General features: G+C 33.6%; 3 protein-coding genes across 7 annotated transcripts; 2 read left to right on the top strand and 1 right to left on the bottom strand.

Annotated features, from left to right (window-relative positions):
* Positions 1–1,958: 1,958 nt before the first annotated feature.
* Positions 1,959–3,614, bottom strand: LOC102605660 (protein YLS3). Its single transcript, XM_006354094.2, has 3 exons — positions 3,063–3,614; positions 2,781–2,867; positions 1,959–2,126 (listed from the first exon to the last, which is right to left on the bottom strand). The coding sequence occupies exons 1-3, from the start codon at positions 3,406–3,408 to the stop codon at positions 1,987–1,989; spliced, it is 573 nt and encodes a 190-aa protein (XP_006354156.1). The 5' UTR covers positions 3,409–3,614; the 3' UTR covers positions 1,959–1,986.
* Positions 3,615–10,532: 6,918 nt separating this feature from the next.
* Positions 10,533–18,074, top strand: LOC102605992 (GPI mannosyltransferase 2). Of its 3 annotated transcripts, none has more exons than XM_015311672.1 (9): positions 10,533–10,980; positions 11,815–11,920; positions 13,171–13,263; positions 13,345–13,540; positions 14,632–14,810; positions 15,634–15,884; positions 16,374–16,543; positions 17,280–17,455; positions 17,955–18,074. In XM_015311672.1, the coding sequence occupies exons 1-8, from the start codon at positions 10,599–10,601 to the stop codon at positions 17,445–17,447; spliced, it is 1,545 nt and encodes a 514-aa protein (XP_015167158.1). In that variant the 5' UTR covers positions 10,533–10,598; the 3' UTR covers positions 17,448–17,455; positions 17,955–18,074. The 3 variants fall into 3 exon arrangements, with proteins under 3 accessions (XP_015167158.1, XP_006354158.1, XP_006354157.1); XM_006354096.2 differs by lacking the exon at positions 17,955–18,074 and adding an exon at positions 17,553–17,827; XM_006354095.2 differs by lacking the exon at positions 17,955–18,074 and having other exon boundaries at positions 17,280–17,827.
* Positions 18,075–18,981: 907 nt separating this feature from the next.
* LOC102578234 (splicing factor 1) lies at positions 18,982–27,273 on the top strand. 3 transcript variants are annotated; one of them, XM_006354097.2, is made up of 9 exons: positions 18,982–19,111; positions 21,696–22,020; positions 22,960–23,085; positions 23,164–23,203; positions 23,294–23,376; positions 24,421–24,489; positions 24,581–24,634; positions 25,060–25,188; positions 25,304–27,273. In XM_006354097.2, exons 2-9 carry the CDS (start codon positions 21,736–21,738, stop codon positions 26,927–26,929), a joined length of 2,412 nt encoding a protein of 803 aa, XP_006354159.1. In that variant the 5' UTR covers positions 18,982–19,111; positions 21,696–21,735; the 3' UTR covers positions 26,930–27,273. The 3 variants fall into 3 exon arrangements, with proteins under 3 accessions (XP_006354159.1, XP_006354160.1, XP_015167159.1); XM_006354098.2 differs by having other exon boundaries at positions 18,982–19,088; XM_015311673.1 differs by lacking the exon at positions 18,982–19,111 and adding an exon at positions 19,125–19,950.
* Positions 27,274–27,748: the final 475 nt, after the last annotated feature.

A 27,748-nucleotide genomic window follows, 5' to 3' on the forward strand; every position in this document is an offset into this window, starting at 1 on the left:
GGGGGGTACAGTTTTATTGGTTTAAGTCTTGAAGAAGATATAGGAGTGTTGAATGGAAAGCCATGTTTTTGTTGAAGAAATTGAACTTTGGAAGAGGTAGGTGTGCTTTAGATGGTTGTACATTGTGCTTAAAGAGGTGTACATTAATTTGGAGGGAGAAGCAATATGAGAACAAGAAGGATGGGTTTGGTTTGGACTTTTGTGATTACATGGGAGAAAGAAGCCAAAAAAAGTGCAATTTCTTGGAAGGAGGGATATTTTTTAGCCAATTTAGCCAAAACTAATCTGTTTCGGATATTTTTGTTTATCTCATTCCGCGTATCAAGTGATTCTTTGGTTCTAATTTGTATATGTTGTTTTATTAAGTATGAAGATTTTTTTTTTAAAAAAAAGATAGAATTTATGATTTAAAACAAGTCATCAATAATGTATGACAGTATATCAGGTCATTATGAATAATGAGAAATTTAAAATTACATATATTATTTTTACTTGAGAACTTTTTTTCACTCGATTACTACTTTGATATCGCGATTAATTTTAGTTCTCATCGCATAACATCATAAGACTTGTCAAAGGGAGAAACGCCCTACTAGAATTTTTTCCAATCACAAAATTCAAATACAAGACTTTAAATTAACAATAAAGAAATTCTATTCATAAAATTCAAACACAAGACTTTGGGTTAAAACTAAAGGAATTATATTCATCTACCATAACTCTGAATGGAATGGATAAGATTTATTCATCATTAATTAGAGGCTGCAAATTCTGACTATAGTACATAAGAAATTACAGTAAATACCGTTTTCCTTATCTTATATTGCACAAATTTGTCGAGGCCCTGTTAACCATGAGACACCGAACCATGCAACGTAAACACCCACGTTTATTGTTAACAATCCATTCGTCACATTCAAGAAGTTTTGTTTTACCTCTCCGTAAGAGTTTTTACCTTTTCTGATCTCTTGATGACTTGAATCCACAATCTCAAATTGAAGGTGAAGAGTGCTTACCATATGAGCAACCCCCTCTTAGGTACATTTTCGGGCCAAGTGTATGGGCTAGTTTGAGTTTTAGACTTTGTAGAATTGGGCTATTTTTTCAGTCCAATTTTACACAAATGCTTCATTTTTAGGCTATATTTAGATTTCGTCCCTATTTATAAAAGTTGAGTAAATATAACTCTTTACAAAATTTACCTTGCATATATCATTATTGGACTCGAGTCTAATATTAGTTGATGAGCGGAATGGAATATCACATTGATGATAGACGAGAACCATTATGGTTGCTTATATAGTTTGGATAATTCTCTTTATGAGTTAGGCTCAAAACCTAATGTGTCATGATTATCAAAGCCAGGCCCAATCCGATGTATCCCGGATAAGAAGGGTGGAAATACCTCCAATTCATGAATGTGCACGTTGCAAACAGTATAGAACCTTGAAGAAAGAATATTCGGATCTGGAAGTAAGATGAAGGGGTGATGAATAGAATGGGATACCACATCGGTGACACACGAGAACCTTGTATTTTTTATATGGCGTAGACTGTCTTTTAGATGTGAGTTATGATCAACCATATAAGGAGCCCAGAGTTTTCATCCGTCAATAATGTGGTAATTCATTCCATTTATCACCACATCCCACACCTCACACTCAAATTCAGATTTTCACTATTCGATTTGAAGTGTACATATTAATCAAGCCTTCATGAAAATACTGAATATTGAAACGTGGATGAAAAAAATTCCAAAAATAATAACTCAAGTTTTTCACACATAGCAAATATATTTTTCTGTTTTTGATAGCTAAAAGAAAAAAGATATTCCAAAGAATTGAAGATCACAAATCTGGAGTTACAAAATAAGAAAACAAAAGACACACTAATAAAAGCCAACAACACAAAAGGAAACACAAAAAGGTAAAAGTACAAATGTGATTTTTTTTTTTTTGAAAAAAACAATAATTATGTGTTAAAAAGTTAGGTGAGATATGAAAGCACCAAAATGACCAAAAAGCCCATAGTCATTTCTATAAATCCCATACATCTCCTTCTATGTCCTCCATCATTCTTATCATTTGTTGAAGAATTTGCTGGTTTTCCACTAGAGTTCCCACTAACTGAATAAAAACAAATTAATCAAAGGTCAAAAATGGAAAAAAAGAAAAAAAGATTACTCACTCTACTTTATTTTAACTCGATACTGTTTGACTGAACACAAAATTTAAAACGAAAAACACTTGTGGTATTAGTTATAGACACACTACTAATTAAAAACCCTTTTCGATGAATAAAATCGATAAACGTCCATCAATTTAGAATGATTACCGACAACAACAAACTGACAGACTGTAGCAGCTCAAAAAAGATTCTTTTATGTGGTAGTGATACGACATGACATTTTTATGGCAATATAAGCAATAATAAAACCAAGGGAATCCAATATCTATAGATACATAAAAATAATTTCGATCTCTTATATGTACCGTTTAATTTTCAAAAAAAAAGAAGATGTTGATGAATCCCTTACAAGTTACAACCTCCTAGCTCTGACGCTGACTATAAGAGCATGTCATCGAGGGTAAAATAAGAAGTTAAAATTTTAAAAGATTTATTATATATAAATAAATGTTTTATATTATTTTTTAAACAGATTAAAAAAAGAAAAAAAGGTTGTATAAAATGAAACAGAAAGATAAATGATAAAGACAAAAAAAAACAGAATTAATTTAAATTTATTAAAAAAAATTGATTGATTTTCTTCTTTTTTTTACCTGGTGCAGATGGAGCAGCAGAACTTCCTTTTGCAAAATCTTGAAAAACCTTAGCATCTGGTGAATTTGGTGCCAAATGCAACAAATCTGCAAAATAAATCACAACTCCAAATTTCAAAATAAATCTAATTACAATATAATTGATATATTTTGTATTTTGTATTTTTATTTTTTAGGTTACTAATTTTATTTTATGTATAGTAACTCATAATTATCTTCCATTTGGCTCGATATCAGTATATAGAAATTAATCGCTTAAAAAAACACATGTCATGTACTTACCGGTGCACATAGATACATTAGCAATATTAGGGGGAGCATGACATAAAGTAGGGAGGCTTAATGCAAGTGTAGCATTGATCTTAAGACCAAGGCTAGGGTCATTTCTATCTTTCACCAGGATACATAAACATATCTTGCTCTTGTCTAAGACTTCTTTTAAACCGGTGCAACAATCCGGTGTGGGAGCTTTGGCTTCACTGCTGACAAAAGGAAGACACGTGGCCAAACCGACGAGTTGGTTAGCACATTCTTCTCTATCTTTATCGAGACTCGCACTCAAAAACCCTAATAATAAGATCAAGAAGAAGAAAGAAAGTTCAAAAGTCACAAGTTTTTTTGAACTCATTTGGAACAATTTGTTTTTTTTTTTCCTGAAGGAATAATTTGGGAGTATGAAAGAAAGATGTATAGACAAAATAATGAATAGGTGATGGGAAAGTTTGCTTTTTATGCTTTGTTTTTGTGACAATAATTGTATTTATTGTGATGTGTTCTAAAATAATGGAGAAAAATAGGTGTGGTAGGAGATAGAAATAAATAGGTTGTGTATAGTTTTTGAAGTGTAAAAAATTTGTCTAGTTATAGACTTTAGAGGATTCACATGTGCTAATGTTACTATATTCCCATTATTTTATAATATTTTAATAATAATATATTTAGTAAAATTTTATAAATGATGGATCAGAAAATGTTAGAGTATATGAGCGCAAATCTTGCTCTTACCGATCACTTATCCTAGTAATACTACTGATCTCGTCCAAAAACGTTCAACTTTGATATTCTGACAAAATTTGACATATTAATGTTGGTATGATCACATCAATAATTCAACATATAATTATTGAAATAATGTTTTACTCAAGAAAAAGTTCATGATCAAATCTCATTTATTCACTTAGTTTCAAAGTTTAATTTTTTTAATAACTTTTTGTAAGATGAGTTTTATTGTAATTCTAGTCTCAACGAATTTTTTTATAATATTCGACATGTTGCCTAGTTAATACGTAGTTTTATGAAGTAGATCCTCTCTTTTATAGTGTTCGATTATTTAAGAGGGGAAACTGCAAGCAATTTTATATAAAGTGAAATTAGTAACTTGAAAACTATGGCATATATTACCTAGCTCAATTATATATAGGTTAAAATAATGTAAATCTTTTTAATATTATTAATTTATATAAGTGAAATTCTATTTTAAAATCTATATAATTATGAACCAATAGAATTTATTTACTTCTAGTTGCTTTTAAATTTATATTTTCCTCCTTTTAGAGAATTTATCCAAAAAAAAATTTACCAATTGCAATTTGTAAATGTTTTTTTTTTCTACTTAGTTCCTTAATGACTGGAATATAATAGCCTTGATTTTTTTTTATTAGTACTATTGTTTATTAATGAAATGTAAAAATAAATCTACGAATATATAATTTGCTTGGTGTGTTATTATCTAGCAGTTATTCTGACATTTTCATTATTTATTAACAATGTCACCTACTGCATTCAAATCAAATGGTCCCAATTCTTGAAAAATAAAAAATAAAAAAATACACCCATAATAAGAAATGAATTGTTTCTTTCATCTTCCAAAAAATTTCCATTTTTTTTCACCGGTATTCGATACTCATTTGAAGCTCTGATTAATTTGAATATGTATTGTATAAGACTCATTAAAAGGGAAAATGTTCTCTATTGGAATTTTCTTTATTCATAGAGTTTGGTTAAGCATACTGAAGAAATATTCATTACATCACAATCCTTAATGACACTGAGTATTCATTTTAGGATTCCGACTAATTCAGGTTCATGTCACGAGAAGTGCTCCCATTGAAAATCTTTTCACTCCCAAAATTTGAACTCGAAACTTCTTGTTGAAAGTAAGGATATAATTTGACGGAAACGAGTATACACTTCAATATCCGACTAATTTTGAATTTATGCCGCGTATATTTATTATTTTATTTGGAAAAAATAATTCGTTTGTGATGTTTTCTTTTTGGATTATTTTTTTGGGGGGACTAAAATCCAAATATATAAAACAAAAAATAATATATTCAAATGTTATCCCGTGATAAATCCAGATTTAACCCGTGACAGTATGTTTAATCCGTGATAATAGTTAGTTAATTAACTCAATTTTATATCATAAAAATTAGTTATTTAGACCAAACAAAAATAAAATTTGTCATTTAGTATTACAATTATTATTAGATGAATCTTTTTGTCTGAGTAGATCCACAATATAAATTACGAATTCGATCAGCAGAGAAATTAAGAGTTTTATTAATGAATATATAAGAGTAATTTCAAGATTTAGTATATAATTATATGAATAATATTTAACATATGTGCATAATATAATTTTTTGACGAGGGAAGTTCAACATCTGACCAAGTTAGGGGTGGAGCAAGAAGCTAAACACTTGGATACAAGTTCGATTACTGACGTAATTAGAAATTTCGTTAAGAATATTTAAGGGTACTTTCAAGATTAGTATACAAGTATAAGTAATATTTGACCTATATACAAAATAATTTTTCGATGAAGGGCGTTCAACGGATCACCCTTCAATTAAGAGAAGAGCTAGATGTTTCGAGATTTAGTATATATAAAAATATACAGTAATATCATGCCTATATATATAATAAATATACTTTTTTGACAAAGAGCGTTCTACTGATGACCCTTCAGCCAAGAGTGAAACGACATGCTTAAATAAATGGATTCAAATAAACTCAGTAATTTCTGCTTAAACAATGTACTTATATTGAAATTTTATTAAATATGTACAAAATATTAAATTCAATTATTATCATTTTAAAATTCAAAACTCATAAAACTACACATTGTGCTAAAATTTCGAACTAATAAAATTCAAATTACGATTCCATAATTGCCTTTTATCTCTCTTATAAGAGAAAATAAATATTTTTTCCAGTTTGACATGATCACATAAGTACCAATTTGTGTATGGATTATTAGATTGGATCATAATATTCTTCTCATGTGATAGAAGAATTATCTTTTTATATTAATTAATAATTTTATAATTCAATGAACATGTGATCCTGACTATTTTTGGATCTATTCATGATCTTGAATCAAGAGATTTTTTTCTTTTTGGTATTTGCTATTTTGAAGTCAAAATCGTATTTTATAAAATTCATTAAAAAGTAAATACTTTATTAACGCCTTAAAAGATAATTACATGTAATATTTAATAATAAATGAGATTAGTAACTAAAAAATATGAAAAAATACCTAATACAACTTGTTAAATATATGAATAATTTATAAAGGATAGAAATTAATTACGAAATTTGTCGTTAATAGATAGGGCTAAATAGTTCATAGCTAACACGTTTTTTTTTTCTAAAACAATTTATCTCTAATATGTTATGAAATAGAATTAGCAGTGAATATTTTATATTTTAGGGATAGAAATTATTTGTTTATTAATTAATAATGTATTTATGGAAAAAGTGATCAATTTATTGCAACTAAAACCAACACGTGTTGTGAGAAAATAATAAAATGTATCCATAATGTTCATTTAATTAAATTGGTTGTGGTCATGGGTCACCTTATTTATTCATCATTAAATGCTAAATTTAATGATTAGCTCAACCTAAAAATCTTATTAGGTCCCATTATTTTCTCTAGTTGATAAAATTTGAAATAATTTAGCATAATAATGTACCTTTCAATTAAACTCTCTCCAAAATTTTATATCTCCAAACTTATATTTGGAGATTCTTTTCTTGATTTCTCACTCAGTCTTCGATATCTATATTAGAGTCCGATTAAATTCATTTTACGTGTTACAGGGTTCATTTTTGGGGAGACATACTAATAAAAAAAATTCCATTCTCATAGCTCGAACCATAGAGCTTTGGTTGGGTAGAGGGATCTCAGTCAATTCACTACGACCCTTGTTGATTATATCGTTGGAGCTATCCCTTCGCGTATGAAGCTTTACAAATTTAACGAATTATTGACCATTACGTTATTTTATCATTCATGTATTACGTTGAACTTGTAATCTTGCTTATCATCCTCGTATATAAAATTATAAAAGTAGTGTAAATATAACATTACATAAAGGAACCAAAAGCATATAATTTAGTTAATCGAAGATATGTTTAATTAGTCATTTATCATAAGAACCAAAAATTAAAATTTACTAATAACTAATAGACAAAAAATATACATACCCTAAAGTATGAGATCATCTTCGACATGCCTTTTTTAATACTCCTATTGGATTTACAAATAATCAAATTCATATCGCGTAAGTCACGTTAAAGAGAAAACATTTTCTAATCTCTATCAAGAGTTTCATTACGGAATTACCTACATCACATCATATTCTATATTAAAATTTTAGATATTCTTATCTATGTACACATCACATCGATCATTCTTGATTAAGAAACTTGATCGTGATTTTCATAATAATTAACGAAACTCGATCATGATTTTCATTATTAATGTCCACACTATATCTAATTAATTATTGTGGTGTGTAATATTCTTTACGTATTTTTAATTATGTAAATTTAAAATTATATATATATATATCTAAATTTTAAATCAAAATTAAGAAAATTTAACGATCAAAATTTTAAATATGTCACCTAAATTTAGTACATAGAAATTGTACCTAGGATAAGGGTAATATACATATACCTAATATATAGGGCAAAAGTCTGCATCATAATTAATGGAATTTTAACTTCCAACTGTCATAATGCATTAAATTTTCATAATAATTAATGATTTACTTTTTAACCACATATCTTTCATTAAAAAATGGGAACTTTTCATTTAGGGCTTAATTATATTTAAATGTCCTTGTTTTGAACTAAACGATCCTCTTAGAGACGAAGGAACTTCTTGATCTCTGCAATTTCAGCCAATAATTGACTAAAAAGATGGTTTTTATCTGTCTAACCGTAACGCTTTATAATTGTTATTAGTGTGTATAACAATTACATATTCAGTGTCATTCTGAATTTGAAAATAATAACATATATATGCAAATAAACTCCTTCACAAAAATAGAGAAACTACCAACATGAGTTGTTGTGCACTGGTGGAAGTGTTTCACCCTTAATCAGAGGTCTCAGGTTCGAGCCCTGGGTATGGAGAAAATCTTGTTGGGAGAGTCACCCCCGAATGGGCCCTGGAGTGCGCAATCCGAATTTAGTCGTAGCTCCAATACGAGCTCCGAACAACGGATGGGAAACCAAAAAAATAAAAAAAAAATAGAAAAACTATTTTCGAAAATCTGGACACGAATACAATATATAATAAGTGTATAATCAATGTATATATATCTTTAAAGAAACAGCTAGGACTACCACATGAATGAAAGGAACAACTACTTCCAACTGTCACAAAAAAATGTAATAAAAGCCCATAATGTTCAATCCAACAAACTCAAAGCTGTTCTTTAAAGTTTCATTCATTAAACATTACTATTGTATCACATTAATGATCGTGGTAAAGTAATACATACTTTTTCATAATTAATTAAAGATTTTAGATTTAAATTTCGAATATAAAGTCGTGTTTGATAAAGAGTGTTTTACCTTCGAGGTGAATCTTTTCAACGTATTAGCATTACCATAAACCAACAAACATTTCAACGTAGTGGCATAATTACCACACACCAATTTACATGTTCATAGTGGATACCAGACATCAACAATAATAACAATAATATATTAAGTGAAATCACTAAGTAGAACTTGTAAATGAGAGAGTGTACGCAGATCTTATCAATATCTTGTGGAGGTAAAGAGGTTGTTTCCGAAAGACCCTCGGCTTAAGTGCATCAATCTCAAGTAAAAAAAGAAGAAGACAATGAAGAAAACATAACAGTTAATAAGAAAAAAACATTATAAAATCTACGAGAAAGAACAATAACAACAACATAGATACAAAACATCGAGTGGGAATAAAAAAAATTTTACTAAAAAAAATCTGATACACTAAGCTTTCGTTATCATAAAGGCCTAAAGAAAAACTTGATCACAAGAGTCTATTATATACAATTTAACCATATATTTATGCAAAAATTATCTATGACCTCTTAATCACGTGACAACAATTTTATTAGTTACAATTGTTACTATATTATTTTCTTTTAACACTTGAAAGTTCTTGAGTGATCCAAGTTGTAGTCAGCCAAGCTGGTGAGAAGATACTAGCTTCAGATTCTAATAAGCTCTACATATAGACCCTATTAGTTGTACTCACTTCTACAATGGACACGTGGTAAGTATTTATTCGTACTTATTTAATATACGCGTGTTAGCATGAGCCCAATAAATTATATTTAAAATGGCCTTATATATATTTTTTTTGTCATATGGCATATTTTCTTTTTTAGTTAGTCTCAAAAAATGACACATCATTGTATTTTATATATGATTCATGGCGTTATCAATATTTCATTCATATTGGATTCTACTTATTTGACAAAAAATCTTTTATTGTCTTGGACCAAACTATCAACAAAAAAACATTTGTAAAACACCTTTAAAATTTAGATATTGAAATTCCATAAATGTCCTCAACGTGAAAGCATGTACATCGATAAAAGAAGTTCTTGTTTCTAACCTCTTATTAGTATTGATATATTAAATCAAGTAATTTACTGTTAGCCGTTAAAATAGAAAAAAAAAAACGAAATTGAATTTTGAAATTCAAGATTCTAGAAAATGCAGCAAAGTTGCAATTAAATGATATAAATATGTGTTAATGACACATATCTTGCGTCCATATTGCTTTTCTTTATATATTAAATGTAATCAAGTTTTTATTAAGACACATCGTGAGGATGAGAGAGTGACGTTTTAAGAAAGACACGCTAATAAATCATTAATTTCTCCTCCAATTTAATTTTATACGCTGATTTTATAAATAATTCTCCATATTATCAAGTTAGATAAAAGATAATTAGAGCTAATCGCCTATAATAAGTACAAATTAGTTATACAATGAATAATGCTAGTAACTTGCCATAACATGTATTGATATCATTATTAACGATACACATCTACAATTATCTAAATCATTTATTGACAATTTGGCATAGCCATATAAACTGTACGCAAATTGACACTTGTTAAAACATCATCCAAAATCGTAAAATTAATTTGTTGTTCCTTATCTTATGAATGTTACTGTATTTTGAGATCCTAAATGAACAAATTTCACTTTTTTTTCACAAAACGTACTTCTCTAAGTATATTTGTCAATTTACTAGGATAAGCAATATTATTAAACCGAACGGAACAACAGTCAAATAAACATTTTGAATTAATCTTTGCCCTGATTAGGAAAATATATATTTATATTTTTAATGATTAATTTTTTTATCAAATAAAGCAATATTTTAAAAAAAAAAGGAAAATTAGATTTGCTTAACTAACATTTCAATTTTCCGTTTAACATAATTACACAATCGCCGTCCTAAATTCTCCGACGAGTTAAAGCCGCCGTAAACCTCCTTTCTCCGCCACCGGGAAAATGGCCGGAAAATCCACCGCCGATCTCCATTATAACCACACTCGTCTCGTTCTCAAATACGCCGTCATTTCAAGGCTCGTCCTAATCTCCCTAATAGTTCTATGGAGATCAATGCTCAGCCCTTACGATACCTCCGGTTCGATAAACCCTAGCTGCCTCTCCAACACCACGTCCATTATCGGTTTGTTTTCCGGTTCAAATTTTTACTCGAAACCCGACTCGCCGCCCTTTCTCCTCCCGCGATTGGCATCGGTGATCGAGGATAGCATTGTTTGGGATAGTGTGTACTTTGTACGAATTGCGCAGTGTGGATATGAGTATGAACAGAACTACGCCTTTTTTCCTCTGATTCCGATTTGCATCTCTTTGCTTTCACGAACCGGTAATTCTCTTTTTTCAATCATTTTGTGAATTAATAATACTAGCATATTATAATTTATAAGCATGCACGCATTTTTATCATAAGCATACTTCTGTATTTTCGTTTTAGCTGCTCTTGGTGTGTGTTACTCGAGCTGAGGTTCTTTCCGAAACAACCTCTCTACCTCCTCCTCGAGTTGTTCCAAAAGGCAATTTGTATTTGTTATCGCATTGAAGCATAAAAAAAGGTGTACTTTATGGTTGATTTTGTGAATGCAAAAATTTTAAATGCTTAATAAGCTAATTGCATCAAATGCTTATTGAAGAAGTGCTTACGAAGACTTTTAAAAAGTACTATTACTTTTAGAAACATCACTTGAAAAAGCACTACTTGAAAGCAGCTGTGCGCCCAAACAGGCGCTAAGAGAGACTATGTAAGCTACTTAGCTACATGATTGACATTTCATAGTAATCAACATACCTAGTGTAATCCCACTAGTGGGTCTGGAGAGAGTAGGTGTATACAGACTTTACCCCTATCTTGGAAAGTAGAGAGAGACATTTCATGATATAGATATAGATAAACATGGTGTCACTATTCCGCTAAGCATAAAGGCTCTAATAGAGGCTATGTAAACAACAAGATTGACATTTTACAGTATATATATAGATAACTGTGAAATCAATGATCTATTACATGTCATGCTTCAAAAGTTATATCTTGCTCATTAAGAATGATGCTCGTCGTGCAGGTATTTTTCATTTTCCCGTTTTCATGGTGAAGTCAGCATTTTTATTTTTTTTGCAATTGTTATTTCTTAGATTGAGAAAAATCCTCAAATGTTTGTTTTTGCAGTGCTTGCCCCATTGATACCTTTTATTGGACAGAGAGCTGTTCTTGGATTATCTGGTTATGTGCTTAATAACTTTGCATTTGTTTTGGCTTCTTTTTATCTTTACAGGTAATGTCCAATTTTGTTTTAGTAAGTATTACTTCTTTATGAAAGTATGTTCCTTCTTCTGTCATGTGGAGAAACTTCTAGGTTTAAATTAAGTATTCAATGCCACAACATCTCAAGAATCGGATAGCAAGGACTCTTAAAATTTCCACGTTAGTGCATGAAAGTTGATAAGTTGGATTGGCACTAAACATGTAACTGTTTGGCAGTATGTAGAATTTTGACTGTGGAATCAGTTTATGACTTTGAAGAGATATTGTTGACCATTGATACATGAAAATGAAAGATCTCCTGACACTTGTATTTAAGATCCTATTAATATCACAATTAGTTCTATCTCGCTATCACTGATTTGCCGGAACATCAAGGATGGTCTTTATAAGTCGTAAGCTATACTTTGGGATATCTCCAAAAGTATAATATCAATTTAGTTTTCAATAATCTAAATTATTGAACATCTGCAATAGCTCAAATGCTATAAATTTTCATGTTTTCCTGGTTAAATCTCTGTATAATTGACCTTTTATTTTGGTGTGTGAACATCACATAATGAAAGGATTTTTTTTTTGGGGCATTCTGAGGAAAAGTGAAAAATGGCTTGCAGTGGGCAAACCCATAAAGTGTCTTGCAATTGAAGCAGCAATCATAGAGAATTTTCTCAAACTTCAAAGCTATAAGCTCATGAATGATGGATTCGAATTTTGGACTTCAGATGTCCTTTGCATAATATGGCAAGAACACTTTTTATTTGTACATGGTTTCACCCTGCTCAGCTGTTTCATTGTTCTTGATTTTCTATTTGGGTTATTTGGTGTAACACTTCCATATAACAACCATTAGAAGATTTGACTGGAGTGATTGATGTCTCTAACTTAAATGTTCATTCAAGTTAGTTTGAAATTGATAGGGTAGTTTATATGAAATTTTGTTTGTGGAGAACATCGTGGCATTATTGTGATTTAAACTAAACCCAAATATGAGTTTTTGGAAGTTGTGCAAGTATTTTACTGCAAGTTTTTGAGATGAATTGAAGGCCAAGTGTGTCAATTGAGCTATCTCATAGTCCTTTGATGGTTTCTGGATAGTCATTCTCCACTTGTTTGCACAAACTACTCAATTGGTACTTACATATTCATAATGATATGTTATATTCATTCTTATATAATACATCAGATTCACACTGTCTTTGCACATTTATGAATTTATTTGCTTTTTTAAATCTGCTTATCTTTTTTTATGTTATTGGTTCACAGGCTCTCAGCTATTATCTTGAAGGATTCCGAGGTGGCATTGAGAGCTACAATATTGTTTTGCCTTAATCCCGCCTCTATATTCTACTCATCAATGTATTTTCTTTTGTCTTGCCTTGCATTCGCCTCATATTATGAAGACTTGTTATGAGTGTGTTCTGTGCTGTCTGTTCACAGATATACTGAGAGTATGTATGCTTTGTGTTCCATTGGAGGATTGTATTATCTGATGAGGGGTTCAAATAACATTGCAACACTTTGGCTTGCTCTCACTGGATTTGCAAGGTCGAACGGAGTGCTTAATGCTGGCTATATTTGTTTCCAGACAATGCATAGGTCCTATAAAGCAGCTTTTGTTAGAAAAAATGCTGGTGTAAGTTTTGCTCTGTTGCTGCTCTTCCTTTGACTAATGCAACTTTTTTTCTGGATCAGTGCTTAGTACAGTATGATTGTTCTCACTATATGAAGAAGTGGCAGATGCTCATACTTAATTGAGCTGCACTGTTCACTGAGAGTTTGCGAAAGCTGTAGTTGGCACACTACTTCCCAAGGAGCTTCAGGGAGTTCTATTTAACTTGGCATGCCATGAATGGTAACAAAATATACTCATGGATGATGAGCCTGTCAGGCTTTTCAACCACGATTTTTAAAGCAGGGTTACAGTTATTACTCTAACCTCAAGAAGGCCAACTTTGAGACCAAGAGGCTTCTAATGTGCGATATATAAAATTAAAAAAAAAAAAGGCAGAGGAGAGAGACTAAGGCATTTCAAATTTGCTCTTTTTGTTGGCCAAAGGACAAATAGGAAAGGAATTAATATTGAGATTAATTCCTTATTTTGTACATGCTTTTGCACCAATTCCTCCATCTCCACCCACTTTATTCCTCTCATTATCTCCCTCAAATATTTTTCAAACTCAAATGCCTTACTACTCCTTTTTCTCTCCTTTCCATAGATCAGTTTTCTTCTTTTGATCTGAAATAACTGATCACCAATACTCTTGTTAAATCCCATATTTGTAAACTTAAGGGTGGTTGAGCAAAGTTGTTTTGGAGTTTCATGCTCCTTACAGAACGCCCTCCTTGCCATATTATGTTGCACTATTTGACTGGAGATGGATGTATAAGTTGTCAGTTTGACTGTTTTAGCATTTTATATTTGATAGTTAAAAGAACATAAATTGCAGAATTCTGTGAGAGTAGTGTAAACTAATTTATTGAAAAGAGTTTGTCAACTCTTTGGGACGTTCCAATATAGAATAAAGATGTAGATTGGGGATAAGGGAGTACGTTAGGTCTCAATGGCTTGCGTTATGTTTACTTCGTAGTTTTCATTATTATGAACTATCATTTGTTTGAGCATCAATTGTTCTCGGAATTCGACAAATATAGCATAGAGCTCTAGAGAAAGTGATGTTTTGGTTGTTTAAGATTACTCAGACAAAATCTTCCACATGTTGCCAGGGGACCTTGCTAGTTCTTCTTTCTGGGGCTTTGCGTAGCTTATTTATCATTTCCCCATTTATTGCTTTTCAAGCCTATGGTTACTACAATATGTGTGTGGGAGGCACTTCAGATGAAATGAGACCTTGGTGCAAGGCAAGACTTCCTTTACTCTACAACTATATTCAAAGTCGTTATTGGTATGTTGGTACCTTTTCTACCTTTTCAAACTCTCACTTGCCTCTTCCACATTAAATTTGATCTGGTAGATATTAAATTACATTTGATCTTATTATGCTGAAACTTTGGGTGTATGATTGTTTTCATTTTAAGATTAATACCACAACAATTTTTTATTTCTTGTACTTCTAGAAAGTCATAATACCCTAGAATAACTACTCAAGGTTTAGACCCATAGTTGCCTCTATATTCTCTGTTAATAATTTATAAAGACAATGGCTTAAAAGCTATCTTGATCTTCCCCTCACATTCCAATCTCCCACTTTTAGCCATTTATATCATATTCTTTGTTTAATGTTTTCTTTTTCTGTTAATTTTTGTTCAGAAAAATTCTTTAAGGTATGGTTGAATTTTAACTTTTTGCAATCTATTTGAAATGAGATGCCACTTGGGTGGGGCTCTGGTGGGCCCCTACGACCTCAATGAACATTTATCTAGAAAGGAAAATTTCTCATTGGTGATTGGTCAGGCCAAGTGACCACCGGTTACTCACCCTGTGTAGCTGTGTTTAATTTCTTTGGTGAGGAAAGGTGATGCCAGACAGTAGTCACAGGAAATAGGTTCATGTAAACGCTCATTGGTTCTTTAACTGATTTGTGATACCCAAGGTAGTCCTTATTGATAGATATCATTCTCATGCATTATTTTAGCTTAGACACCAAAAAAATAAAGGATAAAAAGAAAAGAGTGAGTAGAAAAAGTAAAACGCCAGTATCCTCAGCTAAACTCAATGTTGATTGCCGCCAAGAGCAGAGGCTGACTTTGCTGTTTCTTCTTTCTCAGGGGAGTGGGTTTCTTAAAGTATTTTCAAGTAAAACAAATTCCAAACTTTGTTCTTGCATCTCCAATATTATCTCTTGCACTCTGCACAATCATACATTATGTGAAGCTATGGCCTGAGGTTTTTGTCTCACTTGGTTTTCGGGAATCCTCTCCAAATAAAGAAAGTGCTGCTTCATCCATGCCTCTGGGGAGAAGTGCAGGATCCAAGAGTGTTGGCTTTCCATCAGAAAACAGATCTGATGCCGGGCAAGGTATAGCTTGATACTAAATCATTTCCATAAGAAGTATGCTTTTATCATGTACGAGAGGAAGTTTCTGTTTTTTCTGATTACAACTAACGACGGACCATCAATTTTCTGGTCTAGTATATGGCCACTGCTAAATTTTACTTGCTGGTATAACAAAGATGGTACTCTGCTTATGATTGAGCATTTTGAATGTTGTGAGGTTATGCATTGAATTCAGATACACTTGCCCACACTTATAGTTTTCCTTGTCCCGCATTTCCTTTCAATGTTTGCATTCCATTTAAACTTCTAATCCTTGCTCTGGTGATCTCCTTGTTCATGTTGCTGCACTTTGTGATGAGATGTACATTGTTATCTGTGAATTAATATGATTTTATTTCTTTCCAACTCATAAAAATGAGTGGTTATATGTTTCATCACATTCTTATAAGGACTCAATTTCAAATTTTGTAATGTGAAGACAATGCTCATTGTTTACTTCACTTTTGATAGGTGACTCTCTTAGACGGCGAAAACTAGCTGTGAGAGAAGAGAACTATGTGGTACAGCCATCAGAAGATGAAGCATCAGAGAATCCAGGATTCAAACCAATTATTCTTGTTCCCTTCATTCTACACCTTGTGTTCATGGTTGCAACGGCTTTTTTTGTCATGCACGTACAGGTTGGCTGACCTCTTTCCCTTTTTCTAAACCGACGTGATTCTAGGAGTGTATTTTCCTAGCTTTTGGTTTAATGGTGGGATAACTATTATTGAACTGAATCTTTCCCTTTAGTATTTCCAATTTGCCCAACCCTTTTCCTTTTACTAAACGTATGTTGAACTAACTTAAATATACAACCAATCTTCCCTTTTAACCCCCTTTTTACCTCAGGGGTAATTGCAACAAGGAATTTTGCCTCCATATCCTACTTTTCCCCTTTCCAGCTATTTTAAGTCCCTTTGCTCAGTCAAAGATTAGATTTGCGAGTAATAAATAGTTTTTTCCATTTTTCCTTTTTTTTCTTGTGGAGAAGATGGTGAGAAAATCTCTGCCACACTCTAATGAAGTTCTGCAAAAAATCTTGAATTATTTGAAATTAGAAGATTTTGTGTGGGAACGAAAGAGGGAAAAGTTCTTGTAATCTAAACACAGACTTAACTTCTTCTGGGGAGTCTTGAGTTCTTCAGCTGATAACGGACATGGTTTATACTTTTGTGCTCACATTGTCCTCTGGCACGAAATGATATCTCCCTTCTCCACTTTTTCCTTTTGTGCATCAACTCTGCCTTCTGAGTATGAGAATCTGAATCTAGTTGATTGAAAGTTTTAGTTTCATCTCAAGTTAGGAAGTTTGTCAACCTAGATAAACACCCTGGGCAAAACCTATATCTGACTTTCTTCTGATCACTTTGACAGGTTTCAACACGATTCTTATCTGCCAGCCCTCCTCTCTACTGGTTTGGCTCATATGTCATGGCATCTCCTCGTCTTAGCAAGAGATGGGGATACATTATTTGGACATACTGTGCAGCTTACATCTTGCTCGGCAGTTTGCTCTTCTCTAATTTCTACCCCTTCACCTGAGACGCGTGGTAACTTTTCCAGTAACTTAAAGCTGAACTTCTTTTTGTCTGATTCACCATAATCTCCTCCTTTTTTGAAGTATCATATCCGATGGCTACCTCGCAGCAGCATCAGCTATTCCAGTTTTAACGATAAAAGTAGAGTAGAGGTGTGGATACTGGTTGAACAGTTGCTTTCTTCGCATTCAAACCTTGAAAATCTCCGCTTTGACATAATGTTCTGATTTTACATGAACTAGAATGATTCAATAGACTTTAACATGAATGTAGCAAAACCAATTTTGCTTTTCATATGTAACAGTTTGTAACTATAAAGTTGTTTCCGTATGACTTATACGTCACTTGTTTTAGCCGTGAAATTAGTTACTGATGCTTGTATCAGGGCAGACTATCTATATCACATTCCTTTGGATCCAGCCCTTCATATGGACCGTCCCTTTGTGAACGTTTGATACTTGTACACTGAATTATTTGATGAGATACATTTTTTTTCCCATTACTTTTTCAGAAATGAAGAGGACCCCGGACGGAGCAAAGGTAAAATTATCTCCGTATAACTTCTAAGTCACGAGCTAACGTCGTGGAATCAACAACATATGCTTTTGTTAGTGCAGACGGTCTACATTTCACCGTGTGTGACTCTTTTTCCCGACACGGGATGCTTTGAGCTATATGTTCTTATAATTTATGGTTATAATGATCTTTTTACTTTTAAAACAACACATTCAACAATTTTGCATTTGTAGTGTCATAAATGCTATCGAAAAAGTATTCACACAATTTTTTATTTATGTTTGAATAAGTTAAACTATCGGAAGAAAATTAAAAGGAAAAATCGAATAGGATAAAAAACTAATGGATTGATAAATAAATAAATATAGATAGATGTAAATTTGACATTATCCTTTTAATACGTCAATTGATTTTTACCAGAAAAAAAAAGGATTGTTATTTCTTCGGACAATATTCATTTTTTCCTTCTTTTAATATGGTATTCGACATATGTATTGAAGTCCAACTTAAATAAGATTTTTGCTACAAATTCGACTCAGTGGTCATTGAGAGAGGATTGATACCATCATCCTCCAAACCAACTAAGCCATTTCGAAGGACAATAAAACCTTTCCTAGCATACGAATTGTTAATTATGTTTGGATAATATTTGTTATTCATGTGGTGTTTGATATTCTCTTTGAGTCACGATTAAATCAAAATTCGAGCAAAAAAATTTCACATAAAGGTAATTATTTATTATATTTGAAAAATTGGACGAGAGTCACGAGACTAATATTTTTAATTTTCCATTTCATGTTCAATATTTGCTTTGTGGCGTGACTAAATTTAGATTCTAATAGAAAAGTACCACGAAATCAAACTATAGTTACCACTCCGACAAAATCTTTATCCATATTTAAGCAATCTAGTACGTGTTGCTCGTGAAAGATGACATATATCATATGAAATTAATCGAGATATGCTCAAGCTGATCCGAACACCATATTATAAAAAATAAAATAAAAAATGGACCAATAGAATCATAAACCCTCTTCCATTAACCCCAAAAAACCCAAAGTTCTTTGCTCGTTACTCATCAATCATTCAAGCTTCAATTCTCATACAAGATTCTTCCGAAATCCTCAGAGTACATTTCTAGCGATTCTCTCGGTAAAAAATGTGTTTTTTCCTGCGTTTTGGTGCAAAAAATGACATGGGGTTGTCATATTTAAGGTTTTTCATGAGCGGTTATGGGTGGTTTTGTTGTTATACGTTTCAAGATTCAGTTTTTTGTTCTTGTGCTGTTGTTAAAAATTGCTGTTTTCTTTCTGTGTGAAATGGTTTGGTAGTTTGATTTTGTAAAAATGAAGGTTTGGATGTTGTAGATTTTGCTTCCTATGTGTTTGAGGAAAGTGGAAAGTGGAAAAGTTCAGTTCAAGTGATTCTTTTGAGGTTTTGTATTTCTCTTTCTTAGTAAAAATGTGACATGGGTTTTTGATATTTAAGGTTTTCTTTGGTTATTGGTGGTTTGTTGTTGTCTATATTTTTCTTCCTTTTTTGTTTTTTTTGTAAAATCAAGATTCAATTTTTTCCCCTTTGTTCTTGTGCTATTCAGCTTTGACTTACTGAGGACATGACTTTAGATAAGAGAGTATGGAGGTAGTGGATTAGGGTAGAAGAGTAGTAGGTAGTTGAGCTTTGACTTGCGTTATGGTGGGAGTCTGGGAGCACTGTATCTGGCGTAGGGTTAGTGTTATACATGTAGTTTCTTGCTTCTGATATCTGTTACCATTTGTTATCTATTGTGTTTCTATTACCACATTATTTCACTGTTGTTTTGTTTCTTTTTTCTGAATGCTCTGTAGTGCTTTCTTCACTGCCGTATTCCCTTTTTTCATAAATACTTTGATTTGCTGCACTTGTTCGAGGGTGTTTCGGAAACAACCTTTCTATCTCCATGAGGTTGGGGTAAAGTCTTCTTACACTCTACCCTCTCCAGATTACACGGGGTATGTTGTTATTGTTCTTGTGCTATTCCAAAATATGTTGTTTCCTTTCTGTGTGAAATGGTTTGGGGGTTTGGTATGGTAAATGAAAGTTTTAATGTTGTGGATTTTGTTTCATTTATGTTTGAGGAAAGTGGGAAGTTCAGTTTGTGATATTACAATCTGTTTGATGGGGATTAGTTGATGGATGATACAGTATCTTAATATCCCCATCTGTTCATGAAGAGTTGTATGCTATGTAACCTTTGGGGAAAAAGAAAACAAAACAAAAAAGAACTATGTATGCACACTAGATTATAGCATGTTTGGCCAAGCTTCTGGGAAGCCAAAAGTTTCTTTTTTGAAGTGCTTATTTGAGATGTTTGGTCAAGCTTTTAGGGAAAAGTTAAGTGTGACTAGTAGTAGAAGCTGAAAAAAAATGGTTCTTCCCTGGAAGAAGCACTTTTGGTACCTTGGTCAAGCACAAATTGTTGTTCTTATATTGACAAAAGGGCTTTTCAAATTAATTTCCCAAACACAAACAGTTAATCTTCAAAAGTACTTGGCCATACATGCTATAACACTGGCATTAGGGTGTTCACAGTTTTAAATGTTTGTTTTGAGTTTTATGTCTGTTTAGGAGCATCTTCTGAAGTTAGGGTTTTATAGCAGTTATAGTAGAAAATCAGGGGTCATAGAATTCTCAATTCTGTAATTAGTTATGTGCATACTATGTATTCAAACTTCATCATCATTGTAAGCTCATGTATATTGAATCCATAGCAACGCAAGTTGATCAGGAACTGAGCTGTACAAAAGGCATTTTTCTGTTTTAAAAAAATGTATCTGAAGAAACAAGATTGTGAAGATTGGCAGAGAATTGGTGTGCACATTATTCGTATTTCAGCTTGAACTTAGGTCTTTGAGTTATAAACAAAGAATATATATATATACAAGTTATAAGAGGTGTCAAGGCTTAGACCTGAAAACAACAATATTCCCAATGTTAATCCCACAAGTCGGCCTTGGGAGGGTAGAATGTACGTAGACCTTACCCTAGCCCACAACTTTGTGGGGTAGAGAGACTATTTACGGTAGACCCTCGGCTCAAAACAAATGTAATCTAAGCATGATAGAAAGAAAAAAACTGGCAGCAAAATAGCAAGATAAACAAAACAAATGAAACAACATGCAATAGTTCTCCATTCCCGTCCTTGATGCACTTCACTTGGTCCATTAATTAGTGGTCTGTTTCATGGTTCTTATTCTCCTGACTTTGCCTATATTGTGGCAGTTATGTGCTCTAGGTAAAGCTTATGGAAGATTCGTTAAGGCCTTAAGTGTACTGATGACCTGCCTCATTCATTTTTAGTTGGTTTTTCTTAAAGATTTACTAGCTACGGAATCGTAAAGAGCTCCTTGTGTTGTAAAAGGATAAAGAGCTCTTGTATGTTGTAATATCTATCTGCTACAAGGGGGAAAATGTTTTTCCTTGTACGTGGAGTAATAGCACAAGTAGTAGTTATAATGTAGCTTTTACTAGCTTAATTTGGTGGTATTGGGTGGAGTTTCAAATAGCTGCCTATGTTTTGTATCTGTGAGCTGTTGAACTAATCTCTGTTGATTTAGCTATCTAATGGTTTAATTACTTACTGTCAGAATTGGATAAAATATTCGATAGGTTGCTTAGATTTTAATGTTTTTTTTCTTGAATCATTTGTTTGTTTTCAATTGGCTATGAATCACATTGGATTGATTTCTTGATGCAGGTGTTAATATACCGAGTACTGGGTGTTCTTAAAAGTAAACATGAGCACAAAACTTGAGCAGGCATCTAGCCACATTCAGACGGCTGCTTCATCTGCAACACCATTGAGTGGCCCAAAGATCTCTATGTTTGCCAATAAAACTGGATTTGTGATACCAAAAAACAAGTTAGCAGGTTCATTGGTTCCGGTATTTCGAGTAGGAAAAAAAGGAGCTAGTGATTCTGTAAATGAAGATAGCACTAAACAGGTGCAAAGGAAAACCAAATGGGGTCCTGATCTCACACAGGATACTACTGTCAGAAAAGCAAGAGCATTGGCATATCAGGTGCTTTAGAATGCTTTGCAATATATACCTATTTACATTTTCTCTTCTTTTTTAAGCTTTTTCTTGAAATTGAGAGATATATTGAAAGTAATACTTTATTAAAAGAACATTTTATTTTCTAGTTTTTTGTTTTTTGTTTTTAAGTTCCTTTATAATTTCTTGCATCAGAAAGAAATGACCTTTATATTCTTCATCAGAAGAAAACAATCTGACATTAGTTCCAAACTCAACATCGTAGGGACGTGTTGAGATTACACAACCTTTTTTGTGCTTTATGTTTTGTCATCCTTAAAATTAAATCTATGCATGTGTTTCTCATATACATACAGAGAATCGTAACAGGGCATGCCTTTCTTTTAGAAATCCACAACATGGACAAGGCCACTCCAAAACAGTAATAAGTTTTGTTTTACCATGTTCGGTTATGCGTAACTGCACATTTACATGCGTATATATGCAATATGTATACATATTATGTTACATTGATCAAACAGCTGAAAATAAAGTATGTTGCTCGTACTCCTCAAAAATGTTGACGGGTGCATGGCAGATCCTTCAAAAGTAGTGCATTTTTGGAGGACTTGACATGGGTGCGGCAACATTTTAGGGTAGTTCGAGCAGCATAGAAATAAACTGTAATTACATTCACATAAATTTGTGCGACATGACAATCATCCATGGTTTTCTTGTTCTTCTCAGTTTAATCGTTTCTTGAAGAACTTCATAACTCTATCAGCTTCCCCCCTCCCCCTAAGAAAAAACATTTTCCACGCATTTATGGCCTCAATTATATTGATGGAGTATGGCTCGGTGGCCGTTAATAATTTCCCTTTGTCCATTGGGTCCTAAAAGACAGTGTAATTCTGTGTGAATTGCTTTTATTAATTTCCTACTCCAGGTGCCACTAAGTGATATTGCTGCCTTACAAATTTTGGGCAGAGTCGTGTGGATCAAATAACACAACTACTGAATTCTAGGAGTTTGGAGGGAGAAGGCAGCAAAGACTCCTTATTAGCCTCTCCTGCTAAAGATCACGAGTCTTCAGATCATCAACCTAATGATGAGGTAAATTAAATCATTAAGATTTTTAGTTGAAAATTTTCTTGGGTTAGCTTCTAAAGCTGACGTCTTCTGTGGATGTAGAATGTGAGATCACTGGAACTTGAAAGACGGGAAATCATTGGTATGTTATGATTGATCCCTCGAGCCACTGACTTTTACTCTTCCATTATCAAATACACCATACATCTTATCTGTTTTTATTCATGTCCAGGGGAGATTCTAAAACTGAATCCCAGTTATAAGTCACCTGCTGGTTATAAGCCTGTACCAAAGGAGGCAAAAATTCCAGTACCTGTAAGTTAAACCCAGTTTTCTGGCACTTTGTGCTCTTTCTCTTTTTTTCTCGTTCTAATAGTTCTCCCGTTGGGTTTTGTGAGTTGATTCTTAAAATTTTAGAATTCTTATCAACTGGAACAAGATTAAGGATCATCTGTATTGTATTGGATTACACTTCTCCTCGGCTTAAAATTACTACTCTATTAACTACATTTACATTCTTATAAGACTTGAATATGTGTTGATATCAATGAGAATGATGGCCTGGCCTTGCAAAGCAAGTTAGACAAACTATGGATTAATGGGAAACTTATGGAGAAAATTGTTATTAGTTGTCCTTCTCCTCCCACCAATCCACGCTCCCACAGCAAAAAAGAGCAGGCTTAGATATGAAATGGCAGATGTGCACTTATTCATTGTCATGTCTTTTATTATATACTGATTCTGACTGCCACGAGCTAGGTGTTTCTTAGTTTATGTTTTAAGGGTTTTAATGATTCGATTTAGTTGTAAGCCATGTTTTACTGTTTAACAGGGAAATTTAGCTCAAGTTAGTACAGGGTATTCACCTGGCTAAGCATCTCACGTGCTTGTGTATTTCAAACTGTTGCCTGTAATCGGTATCCAGATAGTGTAGAACAATTGTGACATATTCCTAAAATGCTACCTATAAAAGATTTCATTTTTTGATTCATCTTTAAGTGACTCCTGCGAGTTCTTCAATGTAAATCATGCAGATGGAAACTGTCTGACCTCTTATTTGACCTTATTATTTGCACAATTTTTTGTACTTTTTTAAGGTCAAGCTATATGACACAAACTTAAAACCGTAGAAGATATAGTAATTAAGAGCCATGACATTATTTTATTACTGACTTTGTTGTCCTTTTAGAAGGTCAAGCTGTATGATACAAGCACAAAAATCTGAAAGCATATTAAATATTAATCAAGAGACATGACATTATTCCATCTGTTACTGACACGGAGTAAGACTATCCGTATTTTCACCAAAAGGGGAAGTGATAGATCCTCATGAGGCATCTCTATTTGTTCTCAATGCAGATCAAAGAACATCCCGGGTACAATTTTATTGGTTTGATTTTTGGTCCTGCTCATAAGCAACTGGAAAAGGTAATTGTTTCTAGCATCCAAGACCTTGGAGTTCTACTTATTTTAGTTGATTGCATAGTAAAATAGTGTTTTTCATTGTACTGAAAACCAGGAAACTGGAGCTCAAGTAAAGGTTTATGGTATTAAAGCAGATACTGAAGAGAAGGTAAAGTCTCTAATTCAATCCATCGTGTATATTTATATTCAGTGTGTCATCTAATTGTACAATTGCTGATGATCAATACTCTGGTTATAGTTTTGCACTCTTGGTATTTTTCAAACCTGTTTTGAATGCTTTTCTCGATCCGAAGGTTTTATCTGAAAGACTCTATACCTTTCCAAGGTAGGGGTAAGGTCTGCGTACACCCCACCCTCCCCAAGCCCCATTTATGGGATCACGCTGGGTATGTTGTGTAGACTAGGCTGGAGACACCTATAAACTGTAGTTTGTATGCAATCTATGTTCTACTTGCTCCTAGTATTAGATTATCATGTCTGGATTGTCAAGTCTCCTGTATGAGCTGCAACGACATATACCTATTGTTCACCTTGATTTCTTGAAAATTGACGTGTGTTTTAATCTGTCCCCAGGTAGAAGTTACTTCTGGTGAAAATGACTCTGGTGCTTATGAGGAAATGCATGTCCAAGTATCAGCGGAGACATATGAAAAGGTTGATGCTGCAGTTGCTTTAATTGAACTTCTGGTTACCCCAGCTTCAGTAAGTACACAGTAGTATGGTGTTTTACTTGGTGTTACTGTGAATACCAATGCGGCAATTCAGTTTCTCTTTTTTTTTGTGTGTCTTAAAGTTAAGTGTTCCATTTGGTTCTCAGATGACTCCTGCGGCCACAACCACAAAAGCCTCAGGTGATGGAGAAACTATTTCCGTTGAAGCAACACCTGTCCCGACTCCTCCTCCTGTAGTAAATCAAGGGATAGCTCAACCAGGTTTTGGAGCACAACCTGCTCAACTTCAAAGTCATTTTCAGCCATACCAAGGGCAATGGTTTCCTGGACCGACATCTCAGAATCCAGTACCTCGATTTCCAGGACCCGCTAACTCTGGGATTTCTTCAGCATCCCTGGTCAGCAACACTCACCAAGTATCACCGTCACCTACCAACTTGTCAAATACATCCTCACCCTTTGGTCCACCACATGGTATGCAAGATGGCTTTGGTTCAGTTCCTCGAAACCCTTTTGTTCACTCTAGCCCACAGGCACCACTAATGCAGCAGCAATATATGCCTTCTTCTCATTTTGGACAAATTGGTGGACTTAGACATCCTATACCATCTTTAGGGTCTACACCACCTCAATCCAATATGACTCTGCCTCAATTTTCTCAGGGCCAACCGAGTCCAACAGGGTTTCCGCAAATTGTCAGACCAGTAATGTCTTCATTACCTCAGTCTGGCCCTCCTACAGCATATCCAGACCGACCATTGACCCCAGCTGGAAACTCCCCTGGATGGTCACAGTTGCCATGGAACAACCAGACAGGTCAAGGTCCAAGCAACATGATTGCCATGGCTCCCCCCACAGTTTCCCCTCAAGGAAGTCATCATCTTGCTTCACGCCCAATGGGTGTCTCTGCAGCTCCGCATATAGATGTTTTCCAGGGCCATAATTTAGCACCCCAATCATCTGGACCATCTCCATCAGCACATATGCCTCCTCCATTGCGTCCATCTTCAGGATCTACCCCTGCACATTTCTTGAACCACTCTGTGTCTAGTGGACAACCAATCAATCCAAATCTCTCACCTAATCCAGTTCCCGTAAGTTCTCTTAATATTAATTCTATGAGACCTACTTCCTTTGTAACTCCAAATCCACTGCAGCCCAATAGCGATTTTACATTCCAGCCTCACCATTCACAGAATCCAGCAGCTTCCAGGCTAATTAGTCAATTTGGATCTCAGGAACTTTCACCTTCAAACCAAATGATGCGCCCTCATCAACGACCAGCAATAGACAATCCAAATCTCCCACTTGTCATTCAAGGATTTCAAAGACCCCAATTAAGCAATCAGATTAGTCAGCCAGGACCACCTATGTCACTTGACTTTGCTCGAGGACCTGCTGGTCCTGTCCCTCAATTTAGGCATCCGACATTTTCAAATCAGGGTATAGCTTCACCTACTGTCCCTCAAATGCAACCTATGAACTTTAGGCCAGCTCCAAATCATGTAGGTTCCTTCCCTCCTAGAGTGAACTCCATGCCTCTTCAGCAAAATAATCCAAATGTCATGCTTCGACCACAGAACTTTGAGGCTCCCAACAATGTCTTCTTCCGTCATGGTAGGCCTGCCTCTGGAGCGCATCAAATATATGACCCCTTCTCGCCCACATCTGTCCCTCGACATCCTCATCCTGGTGGTAATCCAGCAATGGCAGAAAAACAAGAGAGTGATCCTGAATATGAAGACTTGATGGCCTCTGTTGGAGTTAAATGATTCAAACTATAGACCTTCATGTTGATCCCACCCCCTCTAAAGCCTTTAAGTAAAATTCTATGCTGTCCATGCATCAGTGATAATGCTTAATATGCAATTTTTCTTATTGGGGGTCATAGAGACAGTAACCAACCCCTTCAATTCTCCTTGTATTGCAGAAAATGCTTTCTGATAGATATATTTTACTGGAAAAGTAATGTATTTAGGATATGCATATACTTTCTTGGTGCCTACTTGTTGAAGGAATGTGGGGTGAGTAGGGAATGGTGCACTAGCACAGTAAGTACTAATGCACTGATTGATATAGAGATTCCTCTATTTATGGGCATTTTAGTGTTTATATACACTCTTATTCTCATATTGCTAATACGAGTTCATATCTTGTATAAGTTGTACTAGAATTAATACTACAACGTTTGAATGGTACAAGTATCTTTTCACTTTGATAAAAACTGATAATGAGTTTAGTAAGGCTTCAAGTAATGCAGAAGAAGCTGGTCAACAATCTTTTTTTTGTTTTGGTTTTTTCTATACTCTCGTGTTCGATATCTGCATTGGAGCCCAGCTAATATGTATTTGCGCCATATAGGGCAAGTGCTCTCTACCAAAAATATTTTCTTACTCAAAATTCGAATTCAAAACTTTTGATTAAGGAAGGAACAACTCATCCATTGCATCACTTCCTTTAATGGTACTCAAAGATCTTCACTATGCTGGATTTCTCATGAGAATCTGTGTGTACCTTTTTTTTTAATAATCAAAAAGATTCTGATGGCTAGTTAGTGCACGAATTCAACGAACAATGGACATGCTTCTTAT

The sequence above is a fragment of the Solanum tuberosum genome, unplaced genomic scaffold (genome assembly GCF_000226075.1).
Source record: "Solanum tuberosum cultivar DM 1-3 516 R44 unplaced genomic scaffold, SolTub_3.0 scf00172, whole genome shotgun sequence".
NCBI classification, from domain to species: domain Eukaryota; kingdom Viridiplantae; phylum Streptophyta; class Magnoliopsida; order Solanales; family Solanaceae; genus Solanum; species Solanum tuberosum.

What these genes read in the sequence shown, in the direction of transcription:
- LOC102605660 (XM_006354094.2), bottom strand. Translation starts at nt 3,408, where the DNA reads ATGAGTTCAAAAAAACTTGTGACTTTTGAACTTTCTTTCTTCTTCTTG. An exon ending in TAATGTATCTATGTGCACCG is followed by an intron (nt 2,868 to 3,062) that starts GTAAGTACATGA and finishes TTTATTTTGCAG; the next exon opens with ATTTGTTGCATTTGGCACCA. An exon ending in TGCTGCTCCATCTGCACCAG is followed by an intron (nt 2,127 to 2,780) that starts GTAAAAAAAAGA and finishes GTTTTTATTCAG; the next exon opens with TTAGTGGGAACTCTAGTGGA.
- LOC102605992 (XM_015311672.1), top strand. Translation starts at nt 10,599, where the DNA reads ATGGCCGGAAAATCCACCGCCGATCTCCATTATAACCACACTCGTCTC. An exon ending in CTCTTTGCTTTCACGAACCG is followed by an intron (nt 10,981 to 11,814) that starts GTAATTCTCTTT and finishes TTGTTTTTGCAG; the next exon opens with TGCTTGCCCCATTGATACCT. An exon ending in TATATTCAAAGTCGTTATTG is followed by an intron (nt 14,811 to 15,633) that starts GTATGTTGGTAC and finishes CTTCTTTCTCAG; the next exon opens with GGGAGTGGGTTTCTTAAAGT.
- LOC102578234 (XM_006354097.2), top strand. Translation starts at nt 21,736, where the DNA reads ATGAGCACAAAACTTGAGCAGGCATCTAGCCACATTCAGACGGCTGCT. An exon ending in TGAAAGACGGGAAATCATTG is followed by an intron (nt 23,204 to 23,293) that starts GTATGTTATGAT and finishes ATTCATGTCCAG; the next exon opens with GGGAGATTCTAAAACTGAAT. An exon ending in TTCTGGTTACCCCAGCTTCA is followed by an intron (nt 25,189 to 25,303) that starts GTAAGTACACAG and finishes TTTGGTTCTCAG; the next exon opens with ATGACTCCTGCGGCCACAAC.